The following is a 17,981-nucleotide window of genomic DNA, read 5'->3' as shown; positions in this document are numbered from 1 at the left end:
AAATAAATAAGAAATATATTTACAGCATCCTCTCCCCTTTCATGATTGGAATATCACGTAATATTTTTTATTCTACGAAAGATGGCCCTGTGCGGTTAGGGGTAGGTAACTAAAAAAATACCTAATATATAGCGCCCCTTGATTGTAATATTACCGCTTCTTTATTTGTACGAGGGAGCCCCTACACAATCAAGGGTGACAAAAAGAATAGAAAGAGTGTCTATTGATTCCAGTGGTGGATACAGCACGAACTCCTGGGGGAGGGGAGGGGAAGTGAAACATTCTTTTGATGATGTGAAGCTGTCACAAATTACCACTTAACTAAACTAAACAATAGTGGGGGGAACCGGAACCCAGTCAGTTTAAATTGATGTAAAAGTTTAATTTTTGGCTTCATATTAAAGTTTTGGTTTCAAATGAGAATTTCAGTCCAAGTGGTCAATGATCAAATCTCGTAGGGCTCTTCAGTGTAGGCTAGTACGGCCCCCTTATGAGAAAAGGCAAAATTATTAACATGTTTATAACTTTCGAATTTTTCGTCTATTTTAAAGAAATATTTTGCTTCGTATTAAAGTGTTGGTTCCAAATGACAAATTCAGTCCGAGTGGACAATGATCAGATCTCCGGGGGGGGGCTCTTCAGTATAGGGGGCTACGGCTCCCTTATGGGAAAAGACAAAAATATGAAAATGCTTATAACCTCCGAATTTTCCGTCTATTTTAAAGAAATTATTGGTTTCATATTAAAGTCTTGGCTTCAAATGACAATTTCAGTCCGTGTGGACAATGATCAAATCTCGGAGGGCTCTTCGGTGTAGGGGTTTCGGCTTCTTTATGGGACAAGATTCACGTAGTTGATATTGCAAAATTGTTTTGTATATATAAGTGGAAACTTGCACCATTTGGTTAATTTTACCTCTTATGTTTTGCAGATTCATATTCCAAGCAATAGTTACTTCGCAGAGCTAAAAGAAGGCACTTACTAGTTTCATTAAAATGAAATGTCTTTTATGAGAGGAGCAGACGAACGAACAGGCACCCAAACGTTGGTTGAGTCGTACGGTTGAAACACGTTAAGCTCGCTTCAATTATTATTATTATTATTATTATTATTATTATTATTATTATTATTAATAATAATAATAATAATAATAATAATAATAAAGCATTGCAGGGACCTTTGGTGCAGGGGGTCCGTGGCTCGATTCCACTTCGTGCCAAGTGAAATTTGAGGTGGACAAATACCGTGTGCATGGGTATGTGTTTTCTTGAGATTTTCCGTTTTCCTCCCACTTTCTTCATTTCACCATTTCATTCATCATCATTCTCCCTTAGCGTAGGTGCATAATCGTCCAACGTTAAACTAGATATTGCAATTTCAATAATAATAATAATAAAAATTAATTCAACTGAATGGACTGTAACTTATACGGACAGCAATTATCATAAATATGCAACCATTATAAAAACAATGCTTTGAGTAGAAAGATAATCCTTTCCAAGTGTTAACGAATGCGCACGAGATAAGACATGTCTCGAGAAAGAGACAAGACGCGCTTTGTGACATCCAAGATAATACGAGGCAAATGTTTTGGACACGAGATAGCTTGTAAAATGTCTCGTCTTGTCTGGAATGTCTCGAAAACAAAAGTCTAAGTTTTAAAATTATTTTTCAAGATCTATTCTCTCAGAAGTAGTTCTCTGCCTTAAAATTAATAACGACATTTGTGATTTAAAAGAGGATAAACAATGCCTAAAGTTAATAGTTAACTTTTCGAAAAGAAGCTTCATTAAGGGTGAACCTGAAAGATGTCCACAAACTTCGGGAGGTGATTCGTGACATCAAAAGGAGACAAATGGTCCTCTTGTAGTTTTCGAATTCAGCTTCGTTGTCGAGATACAGGGTTGCCAACTGGTCGTGTTTGAGAAACTCACTGGGAATAAATTCAAGTCCAAAAATAAACTACTACTCATATATTTTTCAGGTCAATTGACTTATACCATGTTGTAAGGTCAAATATTTATTTATGAAGTGTGTACAAAATTCGCCAGGGTCTTTTCTGAGAAAATCGTCGAGAAAAAGTCACCTCCAAGAATAAACTACCTCTCGTAAATTTTCTAAGAGAAATATCTGATACTGCAATATAGGGTTGTTAATTAAATATTGATTAATGAAAAATAAACAAAATTGTTAAAACCATTTTTGAGAAAATAGCGTTTTTCGATTTTCGGCTGTTTGTAAACCACACTTATTTTAGGTGGTAGGAAAAAATGGAAAAGCTCCTGTAAGAATACTAAGTAAACCCTAAGTTTAAAATTTGGTGTAGATAAGTTGAACGGTATGGCCTCTAGGCGAGTGCATATAAAAGTGTGCCGAACGGACGGACCGGAAGGACGGATGTCGAAAAGTCACACTTTCGGTATGTAGACGGCATGAAACATGTAAATCCGTTGAAATCTGAATTTGATATTATTTTCACAATCACTATATTTTCTTCTCTTTTGTCGCTCGAAAAAGAAAAGCCTGAGTTTACCACAAAAAGCTAGGGAGTTTCTCAAAAAATATTCAATTACAGGGTCACCGCACTAAACTTTTTCAATTCAATTTCTTAACTGTGTTAGGCCGCAGTTGTTACTGAAGTGTGTATTTGGATAATATGAATAAAATTATCGTATTATTCAAATACATCGAATGTCAGATTATCGAATAAAAAACTTCGATTGAAGAAAATCCACACTACAAAACTAACTCACACTTTGAGCACATTTTCATTAGACATATAATAGACCAATTAATGCAATCATTGTTTATGAAATATGAAAAAAATCAAATGAGTCACTTTGGGAAAGTCGTTCAAAAAGAACACGTCAGGAGTAACCTACCTCTTGTGAATTGTTTCGAACAATGAGTTAAGATATACTTTTGGTTATTAATGAAATATTTATTTGCGAAATTTGAACAAAATCGCCTGTCGTTCGAGAAAATTGTCGGGGAAATAACCTTGACCCCAAAAATAAACTATCCGTTGTAATTGTTTTTCATAGAAATGACTTATACTAAAATATAGGGTTTTAATGAAATACTTATTTATGAATTATCAATAAAATTGTGTAATGCGCCGCTATTCTAGACTTGCACCATAGCGCATTACATGATATGTAAATTGGCAATAAGGATTTTGGTTCGCATCTAAAGATATAAAGTTTTTAAAATATATAAACTTTTTCGAATCGATAAATATAAATAAGTAGAAAAATGGTGTTATAATGGATATTCGTAATAGTGAGTTTTGAAAATAAAAATAATATGCAGCGATAAAAAAAACAGATTCGGGGAGACTTTCTCTCCCTCAATATCAATCACCATGTAAACAATGAGGTAAATAATATTACAAACTTGAAAACAAATTATTCTAAATTTTAAGTATAAATAAAATTCAGTGGCTATTTTGTAATTCTTATACACAGATTTCAGGACAAGTGCTAACCTATGGATATATATATATATATATATATATATATATATATATATATATATATATATATATATATGTATAATGATTGATAATCTAAGTTAAACTGTGGACATGGAACATCAATTAACAATTTATTTTGGGAATTATCTCCAATTGAATACTGTAGGTATATATATGCATCTCTTGTTTATAATCGGAATATAAATATGTCCAGGTGGAAGCTATCGATCTGAAAGAAAGAAAAATATATATTTTAGATTAATCTACGAATGAGAAGAGAAATATATAAACATAATGGTAATAATAATAATATAGATAGAAAGTAAAATAAGTAAGAATGAATATGAATGAATAGATAAGTAAATAAATAAAATACAGTAAAATATATAAATATTATAAAGAAGAAAGAGAGAAAAGAAATGATATACTTACCACCTCATATTGCATTAGATTCGATGGGAAGAGATGTAGATCGTGGTATACCTGAATAAAAAGAGAGATTCATTAATATATCCATGTGTCAACATTTTTAGTAATCTATGTATTCATCGCCTATAATAATGTGCTGAATGTAATAATTTGGAAACAGGCAATAAATAAGGAAAATTGTACTTAACTGGTATGTGTACTTAATCTAAATGATACTTACTTTACATATGCAAAATTTAATTCGTAGATTTCATTTTTCTGTTTAATCTTGCATAACATATTACTCTGTTCAAATTTTACTTCTCCAAGAAATAGTTCTTCTCATCACTTTAACCGTTAGGAATTTCCCGCAAGTGGGATGGCGACCGTTGCCATGGGCCAAACTTCAGCTCAGTTCATGCTGGGAAACGTTCAACGTGATTCATTGTAGAATCGAGCACAGAAGTAGAATAACTGAACCAAATTGTGAAACTGTAAAACCTAACAACTGTGTTGTCGTACTGCAAAGAAACTGGATCCAACATAACATCACTAGACGTCTATTTGTAAAATGCATATGACAGCAGAACAGTTTCAGAAAGGTTTGTATAATAACATCTTTATATAAATTACCATACTGTGTAGTCCGGTACAACAAAGGGCATTACAGTAAAAATGGCGATCCCAGTCTTCAGGATTGGATTGATTAAAACGTTGTGAAAAGGAGAATGGTACAAGAACTTGGAGAGATTTTGAAAATTTTACTGTGGATTACATAAATAAATGAATACTTTTTGTAAAAAAAAAAAGTATTAAATGGTGATAGATAAGAGGGAAGAAGATAAGGCTCTTCCGATTGATAATAATATTAAAGAAGAATAAGGTAAATATGGAAGAAGAAAGGAAAATAATAAAAGATGTTGTTGAAGATGAAAATAAGAAAAAAGAGAAGAAATTAGTAAAGGATAAAATAGAAAATGTAAAACATAAAGAAAACAGAAGACACATCCGCATAGAAGATGAAAAGAACGAAGAAAGAGAAAATAAAATAGTGAAAGATGAAACAAAACATGTAACGGATAAGAAGAAATCGAAGAAAAGTAAAAGTGATACAGAAGACATGAAAAGGGAGAGAAAATATAAAAGTGACAACAAGGAAGAAAGGAAAGAGAAAGATAAAAGACGTCATAAACATCATAGTAAGAGTAAAGGTGAATCAAAGGATAAGGAAAACAGAAAGCATAGACATAGAGAAGAAAAGAAAGAAAAGAAAGTTACCAGAAATGATTCTAGGGAACGAAAGAGAAAATCCCATAACAGTGACAACCGTGATAGCGAGAAGGAAAGTGAGAAAAGAGGAGGTCATAATTATGTCTGACGAAGAAATAGTTAAAACGGAAAAGAAAAGAGCTCACCATCATACAACGGATGAGAGGAAGAAAAAGGAACCAAGATCGAAAACCAATAGTTATTCAGAAAAAGATAAGAGGAAAGATAGTGATGTACAAAAGAAAGCAACCAAGGAGAAGAAAGGGAATAATGATAAAGAAAAAGTAGGAAAGAAGAAATCTAAGGAATTTGAAAATTTATTTGTTAGCCAGTTATCCACCTACTGGTACTCTCAAGTAGCCGAACTTGAAAATGAAATGGTGAATTTTACAGCAAATTTGTTTAAAAGAATAGACAATAAATTTCGTCAAATGGAAGTCGAAATGAAGGGAAAAGAAATGGAGTGTGGCGAAAACCTGACAGAAACAGGAAACACAATTAAGGAGGAAGAAGAGAAAGAACTCCTTGATGTAAATGGTATAGTTAATGCAGAAGGAAAAGATAATAATATAGGAGAAGAAAAAGAATCATATGAGGCAGATCAGGAAGTTCAAGTCTTGGAAGAAGTAGAGAACGAATACGATGATAAGAAGTCAGGAAAGGAATGTGAATGTAAGGATAACAAAGAACTACAGAAGATAGAAATCATACTTACACAAGGAAGCCAGAAAGAAGAGATAGAGCATCCTATGTCTGGAAATAGGAAAAATACTAGAAGCGAGAGGATACAAGGAAAAATGGATGAACTGTTATCAATCAAAAGAAGGAAGAGGATTTGGAGAAACCGTAGTAATCGGATTCAACTAAAGAAAAGAAGAATGATAAAACTAAGCAGTATCAGACACCTACTAAAGAGAAAGAAAAAGAGGAAGTCCTATAGGAGTAGACATCAATTGAAGAAAACGCAAAAGAAAAACCCAAGTAGTGGATATTGGTTGAAGAAAGGAAAAATGAAGAAACCTTCAATGTCTAGACTTCAAAATCAGAAGAAAAGGCTGAAATTAAAGGTAACTGGAAACAGGAAAAGGTGTAAAAAGAGAAAAAAGAAGTTAGCAAACCTCATCAAGATGAGTGTAAAATACTTGAAACGGAAAAGGTCTTCTGAAGTACCTGAGAAATATAAACGTAGAGAGAAGTTAACAATTGGTGGAACACGTAGGAAGAAAAGAAGAAAGAAGACCTGGTACATCCAGAAGGGACAAAGAAGAGGGAAAACTAAAATACATAAACCAAAACACTGGTTTCAAATACGGAAGCAGCAATTTGTATTTGATACTGGTTAACTTAGTCAAGAATAATCCTCGAATTTTAAAAATGTGTTATGTTGGACAAGTGCCATTTTTAAGTTGAATCAGTTATTACCGTTATCTATTTATTCAAGTTTCATAATTTAATCTATTATTGTTTATTTTCCAAAACTATGTTATTCATAAGTATACAGCAATGAATGTAAATTAACTTCATACCCATGGAATTAGATGACTTTAAATTCAAATCCAAATGTAATAGTCATATAACAAATGGATTAGTCGAAAGGAATTACAAACCCCTAAACATTCTGATGGAGAAAATTATAATTCGGTGAAATAAGAAATTTTCATAATTCGTATTGAAAAATTTTATCTATTGACAAAATTTTTCTTTTAGACAAAGGGGAGTCTGTAATGCGCCGCTATTCTAGACTTGCACCATAGCGCATTACATGATATGTAAATTGGCAATAAGGATTTTGGTTCGCATCTAAAGATATAAAGTTTTTAAAATATATAAACTTTTTCGAATCGATAAATATAAATAAGTAGAAAAATGGTGTTATAATGGATATTCGTAATAGTGAGTTTTGAAAATAAAAATAATATGCAGCGATAAAAAAAACAGATTCGGGGAGACTTTCTCTCCCTCAATATCAATCACCATGTAAACAATGAGGTAAATAATATTACAAACTTGAAAACAAATTATTCTAAATTTTAAGTATAAATAAAATTCAGTGGCTATTTTGTAATTCTTATACACAGATTTCAGGACAAGTGCTAACCTATGGATATATATATATATATATATATATATATATATATATATATATGTATAATGATTGATAATCTAAGTTAAACTGTGGACATGGAACATCAATTAACAATTTATTTTGGGAATTATCTCCAATTGAATACTGTAGGTATATATATGCATCTCTTGTTTATAATCGGAATATAAATATGTCCAGGTGGAAGCTATCGATCTGAAAGAAAGAAAAAAATATATTTTAGATTAATCAACGAATGAGAAGAGAAATATATAAACATAATGGTAATAATAATAATATAGATAGAAAGTAAAATAAGTAAGAATGAATATGAATGAATAAATAAGTAAATAAATAAAATACAGTAAAATATATAAATATTATAAAGAAGAAAGAGAGAAAAGAAATGATATACTTACCACCTCATATTGCATTAGATTCGATGGGAAGAGATGTAGATCGTGGTATACCTGAATAAAAAGAGAGATTCATTAATATATCCATGTGTCAACATTTTTAGTAATCTATGTATTCATCGCCTATAATAATGTGCTGAATGTAATAATTTGGAAACAGGCAATAAATAAGGAAAATTGTACTTAACTGGTATGTGTACTTAATCTAAATGATACTTACTTTACACATGCAAAATTTAATTCGTAGATTTCATTTTTCTGTTTAATCTTGCATAACATATTACTCTGTTCAAATTTTACTTCTCCAAGAAATAGTTCTTCTCATCACTTTAACCGTTAGGAATTTCCCGCAAGTGGGATGGCGACCGTTGCCATGGGCCAAACTTCAGCTCAGTTCATGCTGGGAAACGTTCAACGTGATTCATTGTAGAATCGAGCACAGAAGTAGAATAACTGAACCAAATTGTGAAACTGTAAAACCTAACAACTGTGTTGTCGTACTGCAAAGAAACTGGATCCAACATAACATCACTAGACGTCTATTTGTAAAATGCATATGACAGCAGAACAGTTTCAGAAAGGTTTGTATAATAACATCTTTATATAAATTACCATACTGTGTAGTCCGGTACGACAAAGGGCATTACAATTGTCCGAGTAATTTTTGAGAAAATCGTGAGGGAAAAATAACTCCCCGAATAAACTATCTCTTGAGGATTCTTTCAGGGTAAGCGAGTTATTCCATATTACTAGGTTTTTAATGAAATATTTATTTCTGAGTACGAACAAAATTGCTTGACTCATTTTTGAGAAAACCGTGGAGGAAAAACACCCCCAAGAGTAAACTACCCCTCGCATATTTTTTCAGGACAAACGAGTTTTGCCATATTGTTCGGTTATTAACGAAATATTTATTTTTGAAATATGAATAAACTCTTTTGAGTCGTTTTTGAGAAAATCGCCCAGACAACACTCCACCAAGAATAAACTACCCCTCGCATTTTTTTTAGGACAAACGAGTTATGCCATATTGATAAGTCATTAATGAAATCTTTATTTATGAAATATGAACGAAAACATTTGAGTCCATTTTGAGAAAATCACTGAGAAAAAACTCACTCCCTTAGTATAAACTACCCCTTGTAGATTTTTCTCAGATAAATGCCTTATACCACAAAATAGGGTTGCTAATTAAATATTGATTTATAAAAAAAGAAAGAAAACAAGATCGTTAGAGCCAGTTACGAGAAAATATCTTTTTTCTATTTTCATCGTACAGGAAACTACCCTTGTTTTGATAGTAGGAGGGAAATAAAAAAAAATAGGAAATACTATGGAAATCTTAAACTAAAATTTGGTGCAGGTAAGTTGAACGGTATGGCCTCTAGGCGAGTGCACAGAAAAGTGTAGCGAACGGACGGACGAACAGATAGACATGTATCGAAAAATAACTTTTTCGGTGTTAGGGGCTATAATACGTGTAAATTCGTTGAAATCTCAAATTTGATTTTTTTTTTCGAACACCATACTTTTTTCTCTCATTTGTCACTTCAAAGTAAAAGGAACTCAGAACTACAGATAAAAGACACCTACTTTTACACATAGACATTTATTGATTTAAAATTGTTTTAGTTTGTGTCATATCACTTCCAATTGAAAGGTTTTACAATGATTAACGGCATACCAATGACGAGACGGAAGTTTTCAGGAAGTAAATGCATTCAGAAGTCTAGATTGCATTACAGCTATCAGCCTGTTTTTATTTCTGCAATTGTTAACAGCTGTAATTTCGTCCAAACGTTACATGAAATAATTTTTGGTTGACGTCATTGTGTTACTATTTTAGTATTGTTCTCTTCAGACTTGGTTGAAGTTTTGTCTTAACGGTTATACATTTTTTCTTATTTCATCGTTACACATAAGAATAAAATGTTGTGGTGACTGGATAGATTCGAACCTACGAACATTGAGTTTTTATTCTTCAAACAATTTACCAATGGACCAAGCTTTGTCCTCACGTTAACGTACGGTTACAGGGTTTTTTACGATTTAAATAAAATGGCTGGCTGTTAGAGTTTCCTGCTCATATATTTCGATAAAAAATTTTCATTGCTTTGTAGATACGTAGAGCAATGTTTAGATACACATTTTAGGAGAGTGCATTTTGGTGTATATAATAATTTCACGCCAGATAAAAGCTGGATAAGTTTTAATAACATGTTTCTCTCTTGTTCTCAATAATAGACTTGTTGTTCGGGATGACGTTCCAAGGTTTAGCATTGACTAGCAGTTTTTGCTATTAATATCCCTTCTAGCAATATTGGCAATGGACAAAAGTATTCCGTGTTAAAGCTTTTTGCTCCTAATTTAGTTATTTTACTTTATTATTTAACGAATATATTGAAAATTGTCAGAGACACGTATGCAGTAATTTATTTCGGGAGGGGTCCGACTTCAATATTAGGATAAATTATAATAAATTTTTAAAAGATAATCCCCAAAATTAGTCTAAATTTACAGAAAAGTTGGGGTTTCAGAGGGGTTCCGGACCCCCTGGACCCACCCCTAAATGCGTCCTTGTTTGTCAGTAACGTTTCTTCATTTTGAAACCCTCAAAAACTTCGGATAGACTATATAAAGGAAAACGAGTTATTTTCGATGAAATATCACTTCAAGGAGACGCGTCAGTTTTATTGCACATGGTGGTATCCCACGTTCACAAGGGCAAGAATTCCTTCCCTTTTATTCTTTTGCTATTGTGCTGTATCGAAAGGTCAGGTTTGTAACATATTACTCCTACGAACAAGTATGACTGGCAGATAGGAATACTGAACACAACTCCAGAGAAATGCATGCTGAACTTACGTTTATAGCTACGCTTTGGTGATTTGCCCTCAAGGTCAATCGAGTGGTAATTCAGTTCCGTCTCTATTCTTAAGCCATGTTCGTATTACTTCGAACAGTTTTGATAATAAAAAGCCTGCCTCTTAATATAACAGACTTCTTTCGCGTAAGAAATCGAAACTCAGTTGGTCAGAGCAACTAGTCTGTAAGAATTAGGTTGTTAGTTAGGAGCCCAGTACGAGTAAGGGTTTTTATTACTATTGTTTTTATCTTTTTTATGTGAGGAAAAATCAAATTGTGACATCGCGATATCAAATGTATTTGATTAGGTAGCTTTGTCTTAGCTAAACTTTAAACATCAGTAACCGTCGAAATTATTTCACTAACCGATCACTTACTGAACATTTCAAACACGTCAAACCAGTGGCATAACATGAAGATTAACCTCTCCTCCGCAGTCCTTAGTTATGCGTCCGTACTTTCAAGGGCGGACTAAGGGCCGGGCTACTGCCCGGGGCGCCAGAGAAAGAGGGGCACCAAAACGAGCCTCAAAAAGTAAATTTTATAATGTGCTTTCTACTGACGTTTTTGGTTTATATTCTTGTAAAGTAGTGGCAATTATATGATCTTTTTCCATTTCACTATGGAAGAAGAGAGTTTCATAGTACTAAGGGAGCTGTATCGAAAAATTGAGAGATGGCATGTAGAATAAAGAGTGCCGGGAATTAAGTATTGTTTGTTTGTTTGCTTGAGTTTAGCGTTCCACGCTTATGCCTTAATGGGCAAGGGAGATGTGGATACTAATTATAGTGGAATCCGAACCACTTTTATCGTTCAACAGTAATCCACCGGGAATTGGACCCGGTACCACAGAAGGCAGGCGTGCTAGCCACTAGACCAGGGGGGGTGGAGTTGGTATTGTTTATAGCGGGCCATATTCTTTGTGAAGTTTTCCTAGGTAATGGATTTCTTTTTGAAAATGGGTTTAAAACAGGGGCGTCATTTAGGGAGGGCAGGGAGGGGCATTTGCCCCCCTGAGTTTGAGATGTATATAGATTTTATCATTAGAATAGTAGTAAATAAGTGAAAAACGCGGAATTTTACTTATATCAAGAGGTCTTGCCCCCCCAAAGCAAAATCTTAAATGACGCTCCTGGTTTAAACTATTAAAAACACTATGATAAAATGTAAAATATAGGCTACTACTAGTGGAAGGGCGCCAAAAAGTCACTTTGCCCGTGTGAAAATTTGGCCTGCTCCGCCCCTGCGTACTTTCTGTATATTTTTTGGCCTTGCAGCATGTGCGGTCCCCACGCCACATTGTTGCGGGGGCGCTATTTACGCCTACCCTTCGAACGTAATTCAATAACTGTTTAAGAAATTCTACCAGCAGCGTGGAAACGGGGATATATTTTTCTAATAGTCCCATAGAACTTTCACTCAGAACGCCAGATGCAATTTTTCAGAGTGGGCTCTGGCTAAGTAGAAGGAAGATCTGTTTCCTAAGTAAGTTCCTTTCAGAAAGTTTACTATTTCTTTAACAGTGATGTAAATAAACATACTCATCGTTATTAACTCGAAACCAAACCATCCTGGACAAATCCCTCTAGAACAATGATCGGCAAAAATTATTCTGCCTAATTTTATAAGCGACTCAAGGGTGAAACACTTGTTAACGAAAGCAATGTTGTGTATATACTGCCTTGTTTCTGACAAAATATAAAGTCTTTTGTAATCTTTAGACACTTTTCCTATTCTTTTTGTCACCCTTGGTTGTGTAGGGAAGCCTCGAACAAATAAAGAAGAGGTAATATTACAGTTAAGGGGCGATATAAATATATTAGGTATTTCTTTTGTTACCTAACCATAACGGCCTAGGGTCGTCTTCAGTAGAATAAAAAAATGCTACGTGGTATTACATTCACGAAGGAGGAAAGGGTGCTCTAAATATATTTCTTATTCATTTTGTCTGCCCTGCTTCTCAGAAATTATATACCTTCTGTTGGAGGGTGCTGAAAAGAGAGGAGGGGAAATAAAACGTCGTGCCCCCTCATACATTTTAAATTTTGTGACGTGGTTGCTCAAATTATTACTAAAGAAAGCACATTAAACTAAGATGTCTAAAGTTACAACATTATGTAAGGGTGGCATATTCAGGAATAATAATAATAATAATAATAATAATAATAATAATAATAATAATAATAATAATAATAATAATAATAATAATAATAATAATAATAAATATGAATCTCTTTGGAGAGCCGAAATTATGTGACACGAATCATTATAGGTAGAGCTTTAAGATGAGTGGTCATAGGGGAGGAAAAACAGGATTTTTCTCTCTCTGACTCTCTAACGTTAAGATTATGTGCTGAAGGTAAGAAGCATCATCATTCTACAATAGGTTGCTTTTACGTAGAATATCTATTACTTGAGCTCTCCTCCTTCGGGCAACTTTGCTTATGTAGTAAGTTCAAAACAATTTCAATTTAAGACAAATATTTATAGAGAAAATTAAACATTTAATAGGGAAATCTGTTATCAAAATATCCAAACACGTAGATAGAAGACTATGTAGTGAGAAACATTGTGAAACTATAAAATTCTCCAAATTAGAATTAACATTTACTGGAAAACATTCGTTATGCATCAGTCAGCACAGGGGAAATAATTACGAATCTGTTTGCAAACAAAAATTAGAGACACTAATGCAAGTGCGACGATATTTTCTCTTTTTCTTTCTTTCTTTTTTTTTTTTTGGTATCGTCATGAGTTTTACACATATGTTACAATTTGATTCTTTCCCAAATAAAAAATAAATAAAATAACCTTAGTGATAAAAATGACAACAGTACTTCCACGGGATTCGAACCGTCTATCTTCGGTATACAAACTCGTTGCTTTATCTAACTGAGCTATTTGCTTTCTTACGTAAGCTGAACCTGTTCTACAGTAAAGACGATTTTTCATTACGATTGGGCTAACAATTCGTCTTTTTCCATAGGTAATTTCCACTATTTGCTCTATCTATACGTTAATACTTAGCATATATTCATATATTTGGAGTTCGCTGATAATGCATATAATAAGACATACTAAAAATATTTCGTTAAAATTTTCGTTTGTAGATCTAATCCACGCTTCTCTCAATGACATAGATGTCGCTGCTTCGTGTTGAACTGCAGAATTCCCTCGCGTTCTTGAAAATTTCCCACTTTAGCAGAGTTGGTAATTCTCGAGATTTCTGTCGATTTAATGTTTCTTGCTTCTAATTTCTTTATTTTAAGCTAATGTCTAACACAAATATTAAAAACGGGTTTGCTATTAACCTATCCTGCTGGGGAAACCTTCCGAAATTTCGAACATATAAAGAAAGTGGAGATATTTTCAAAAAACTTCAAAATAAAGAGACGCGTCATTTATTTTGCTCATAGTAGTACAAACAGCAATGCAACCATTGATTGCCAGAGGGAATGCAAGCAAACTGTTGATTGGTTTAACGGTTTTCAAGATATTTACTTAAAATGCATTTGTATTTTAAACTATGATGCGTTACGGTTTCGGATATCTAACATATCCTTCATCAGACACTATTTCCATGCACATATTTCCATGATATAATTTTTGGATATTCAAATGTTGAAGCCCTGTAGGTCCCATCCTTCTGGTCCATACCACCTTAAATTTTGCTCATTTTCATTTTTTTTTTCTCATGATGCTCTATCAGATGTGCTATGTGGTAATCAGATTTCAGCGTCAACTCGTGGGACCATCCCTTGTTAGTACAAAATGTTATTTTAAAGTACTATCAGTTCTTGTTATTAGCTTAGAATATATAAAGTGCGAATTGTATATTATAAATTCATCGATGCCAGGCCTGGAGAACGCGGTGACCACTCAACGAAACCACAGCAACCAATCCATGCATCAGGAAAGTTGGCACCTAATTATTAACGAACCCTTAACTAGGAGGAACATTGTTCTGAAAAAAGTACTAGGAATTGGGCATGTTTGGAAACACGTTTTTCTAAATAAACTGTTTGTAACAATCTGTGGTAAGACTACCTTGAATGAAAAAAAAATCTTAAAAATTTCACACCATTCCATGATTTTATAATATCTCTGCACTTTCGAATGATAATCGTATAAGGATTTGAATCACTCTAATAACTCGTTTGATTTGTTAGACCACCCATTAACTAAAAACGAGTTGTTACTAAGCAAAACAGTTGATGCAAAGTCGTGTTTCATTGGTTTTGTAACGACTTACAAAATTATAGCAAATGGTTAGTTATCATCACTGAAGTGTTTAACATTTGGATCTTGTATGTATGCTATTTTTTTGGTGAAGAATTTGACAGACTGATAGCTTTCACTGTGATTTATCGATTTACATGGTACTCTTTTTGGGTTCTTGCTAACAACTGCTGACACTCTAGTTGGTGTGCCTTCCCCTGTGCTAGTCTTGTCTTGCGCACTACCAAGCCAGTATCCAGGAGGGGGCTAGGGTGGGCCGGCCCCCCTAAAATTTTCACGGTAGGCTTGCAAATAAAGTATAATATAATGATGAAATATAATATGGTTGGGTCGCCTAAATTCTATTGCCCCCCCCCCCCGTATATTTTTGTGCTGGCTACTGAACTACGCACTACTAGTCTCTTTAAATGACTGTACCGATTTTGTCACTTAATGCTAATCAGCATCCTCTCTTGGTGTTTGAGGTTATATATATCTGCAACTGGGTCAAACTGTCAGGAAACTCATCTTTGCCTTTTTGTGTTGAGTCACACGTCCCTTACCTCATTTCGCTTAACAAAATGATCAACACGAAAAGACAAACTCTTTGTAACCTGAATTTTGACTTGCATTGTATTACTGAATAGTCGCTTCCACCCTAGTTCCTTCTTTAAATCTGTTGCAAACAATAAAATAAATAAATATTCGTTTCATTAGAAACTTAGCAATAAGGAACATAATACAATTTTTTTTTCGTTTTATACATAGTCTTCTTTGCGCATGTTGTGAAGAAAAAACTACAGCGACATAGCAACAGGCAGTGATTCTAGTCCATTCAAACTGAATTCCGAAGTCCTTAACAAAACCTCTTTACATAATCCTATAAATTAAATAGAGAATAAATTAAACTTACCAGTAAGCATAGCAATAGTGCTATCTTAACTGCCCATGCTTCTCGATGCAACGACATATCTCAATGCCTGAATATCTGTCCGCTTTTTCATATACGTATTATGCTACTCAAGCCAAGCTCCTCGTTTAGGTTTGTTAGTATGAACTGTAAGGATTAATATCTCGATTATTAACATCTTCAATATTATACCAAAATATTACATCAAAAAGTATATATATATAAGGTGTTCTAAAAATGGTACCCACGGACAACAGAGCAACATTCTACAGCTCTAAATAAAACGAAAATGTCATTTGGTAAAATACTCTCCACGGCCTCCTTCAGCCGCTAAAGAGAACTGAAAATTTACTATGTGGCAACTTTGTAGATTAATTTTGAAACATAAGCAGTTACTCAAAAAGTTTTCAAATAGTTGCATCGATTGTCGCCAGATGGAGTTACAAGTGACAAGTGCTAGTAAATGGAAATTATATGATAAATTTCATAACAGTCATATTAAGGGTATCTGAGAATTATATCGAACATGCTGATTGGCTGATCATCTGTTTCAGCATTCTTCATTAGCTTATCCTTTCCGGTTCGCAGAATAGATTGTCATTTCCCGTATTTTACTTTAATCTGAAAGATGTTATTACTAGCGCCATCTCTTAGCATCGGTAGCGTTATATCATGGTCGAAGAAAAGTCACAACGAGCATAATGTATGTGCATGTGGTGTGTGTGTGTGTGTTACAGAACTTACGCATCGGATTGAGTTGATTTTGAGTTTAACGTCCCGTTCAGCAGCAAGGCTATATGAAACGTGGACCTACTGATTAACGTGGACTCCGAACCACTTGAGCTCCCACCGGGAATCGAACCCGGGTCTCCCGCGCCAAAGGCGCGTACGACGCATCGGATTGATACAGAAGCAAGTCTGGTGTTACTAACGTCACAACAATAAAATGTATTTGTAAATAGGCTACTTATATTATAGTGGTAAAATGGTATAACTAGAAATTGAAGAAAAAGCCCAATTGAAGAAAACATTTTTGATCATTTCTACATTTGTATTACGCGGATAGTACTTTCTGTGAAACAGGACCAAGAAATGCCAATCCTCAGAAATATTTCGATGCAGAAGCGCCAGCTTTAGTAATTACGTGGATTATCATTTTGTTTTCTTTCTTTTGCCTTAGTTTTTTTATTTTCTCTTTCCTATTTTTTGTCTGTTTTTGTGGGGTGCTGAGAAAACTACAAAAATTGTACGGAGTGCTCCTCCGGAGTCTGGGATCCTGTTTCGTTTAGTAACAGTGTTTTCATTTTTGTAAACTGATTTTAAAATTATATTTTCTTTTACAACACTCAGAAACTATTCCACTTGTGATAAATCGTTAGCATGAAATTGCTTGTTGCGCAACCTACATACAGAAGAATAAAACATGATATATCTGTGCATTTTTTTTTCAGTTTAATATTCAACGATTATGCTCCGAGATCAAGAGAGGCGATGGTAATGATGATAGTGAACGAAATGTGAAGTAAGAAATTGGAAGGAAAGAGGAGAACATTGTACAGGGTGTTTGTCCATAAAAAGTTCACTTGGCGCGAGCTTGGATTGAAACAAGGTATCTCGCTCACCTGACAAAGTGAACTTGGGGTGTACTAGGAGTGGGATGATAAAATGAGAATTAAAAATAAATAAAGTATCGCTAAAAGAATTGAATGACCATAGCTTCAATACACATTCATTTGCACAAATCAGTTAATAAGGGATTAATTATGTAAAGGGAAACATACTGGATATAGTAAGAGGTGATATTATAGCAACAAACATTAAAAAAAGACATAAATTTCCTTTCTCACCAAGGCCGGTGAGAAAGGTAATAGATTTCTAATACTTCCGTCCTTAGTACAGAGATTAGTGCTCTTAAGTCATAGTAGAGTAGCTACTGTAGTTTCCAAAGCATCTTCGTTTACGCTTATATTCGTTGTCGCTTTTCGCCTTCTCCTTACAGGCTCAACCCTGCACAGACTCGCAAGTTTCGTCCAGCCGTGGTAGGGACTATATAAATAATTATTGTAGAGTTGATGCCAGGAGCATCATTTCATATTTCGCTTGGGGGGAGGCAAGACCTCTTGATACAAACCAAATTTCGCGTTTTTCACTGATTTACTACTATTCTATTGATAAAATCTATATAAATCTCAATCTTAGAAGAGGGCAATTGCCCCTTCCTACCGCCTAACTGACGCCTCTAGTTGGTGTAGGGCCTATGTTTTTCACAATAGTTTTAAGGCTTATCAGTTTGCAGCCATATTATTGATCTGTACAATTATTTAGACATGCACCAAG

The 17,981-nt window shown here is 33.9% G+C and overlaps 1 protein-coding gene across 6 annotated transcripts in view; it reads right to left on the bottom strand.

Moving 5' to 3' along the window:
* LOC145662879 (venom allergen 5-like) overlaps window positions 1–17,981 on the bottom strand; it is a 235,656-nt gene that overhangs the window by 109,302 nt on the left and 108,373 nt on the right. For all 6 annotated transcript variants that reach the window (XM_081728872.1, XM_081728883.1, XM_081728893.1 and 3 more), the window contains one exon: window positions 15,648–15,791. In XM_081728872.1, coding sequence (XP_081584998.1) covers window positions 15,648–15,704 — 57 coding nt within the window. In that variant the 5' untranslated portion in view covers window positions 15,705–15,791. The remainder of the gene's footprint in view (window positions 1–15,647; window positions 15,792–17,981) is intronic.

The sequence above is a fragment of the Thermobia domestica genome, chromosome 1 (genome assembly GCF_964235325.1).
Source record: "Thermobia domestica chromosome 1, izTheDome1.hap1.1, whole genome shotgun sequence".
Taxonomy (NCBI): Eukaryota; Metazoa; Arthropoda; class Insecta; order Zygentoma; family Lepismatidae; genus Thermobia; species Thermobia domestica.
Note: the sequence above shows the minus strand (reverse complement) of the source record. Positions and strands in the feature narration are given on the sequence as shown.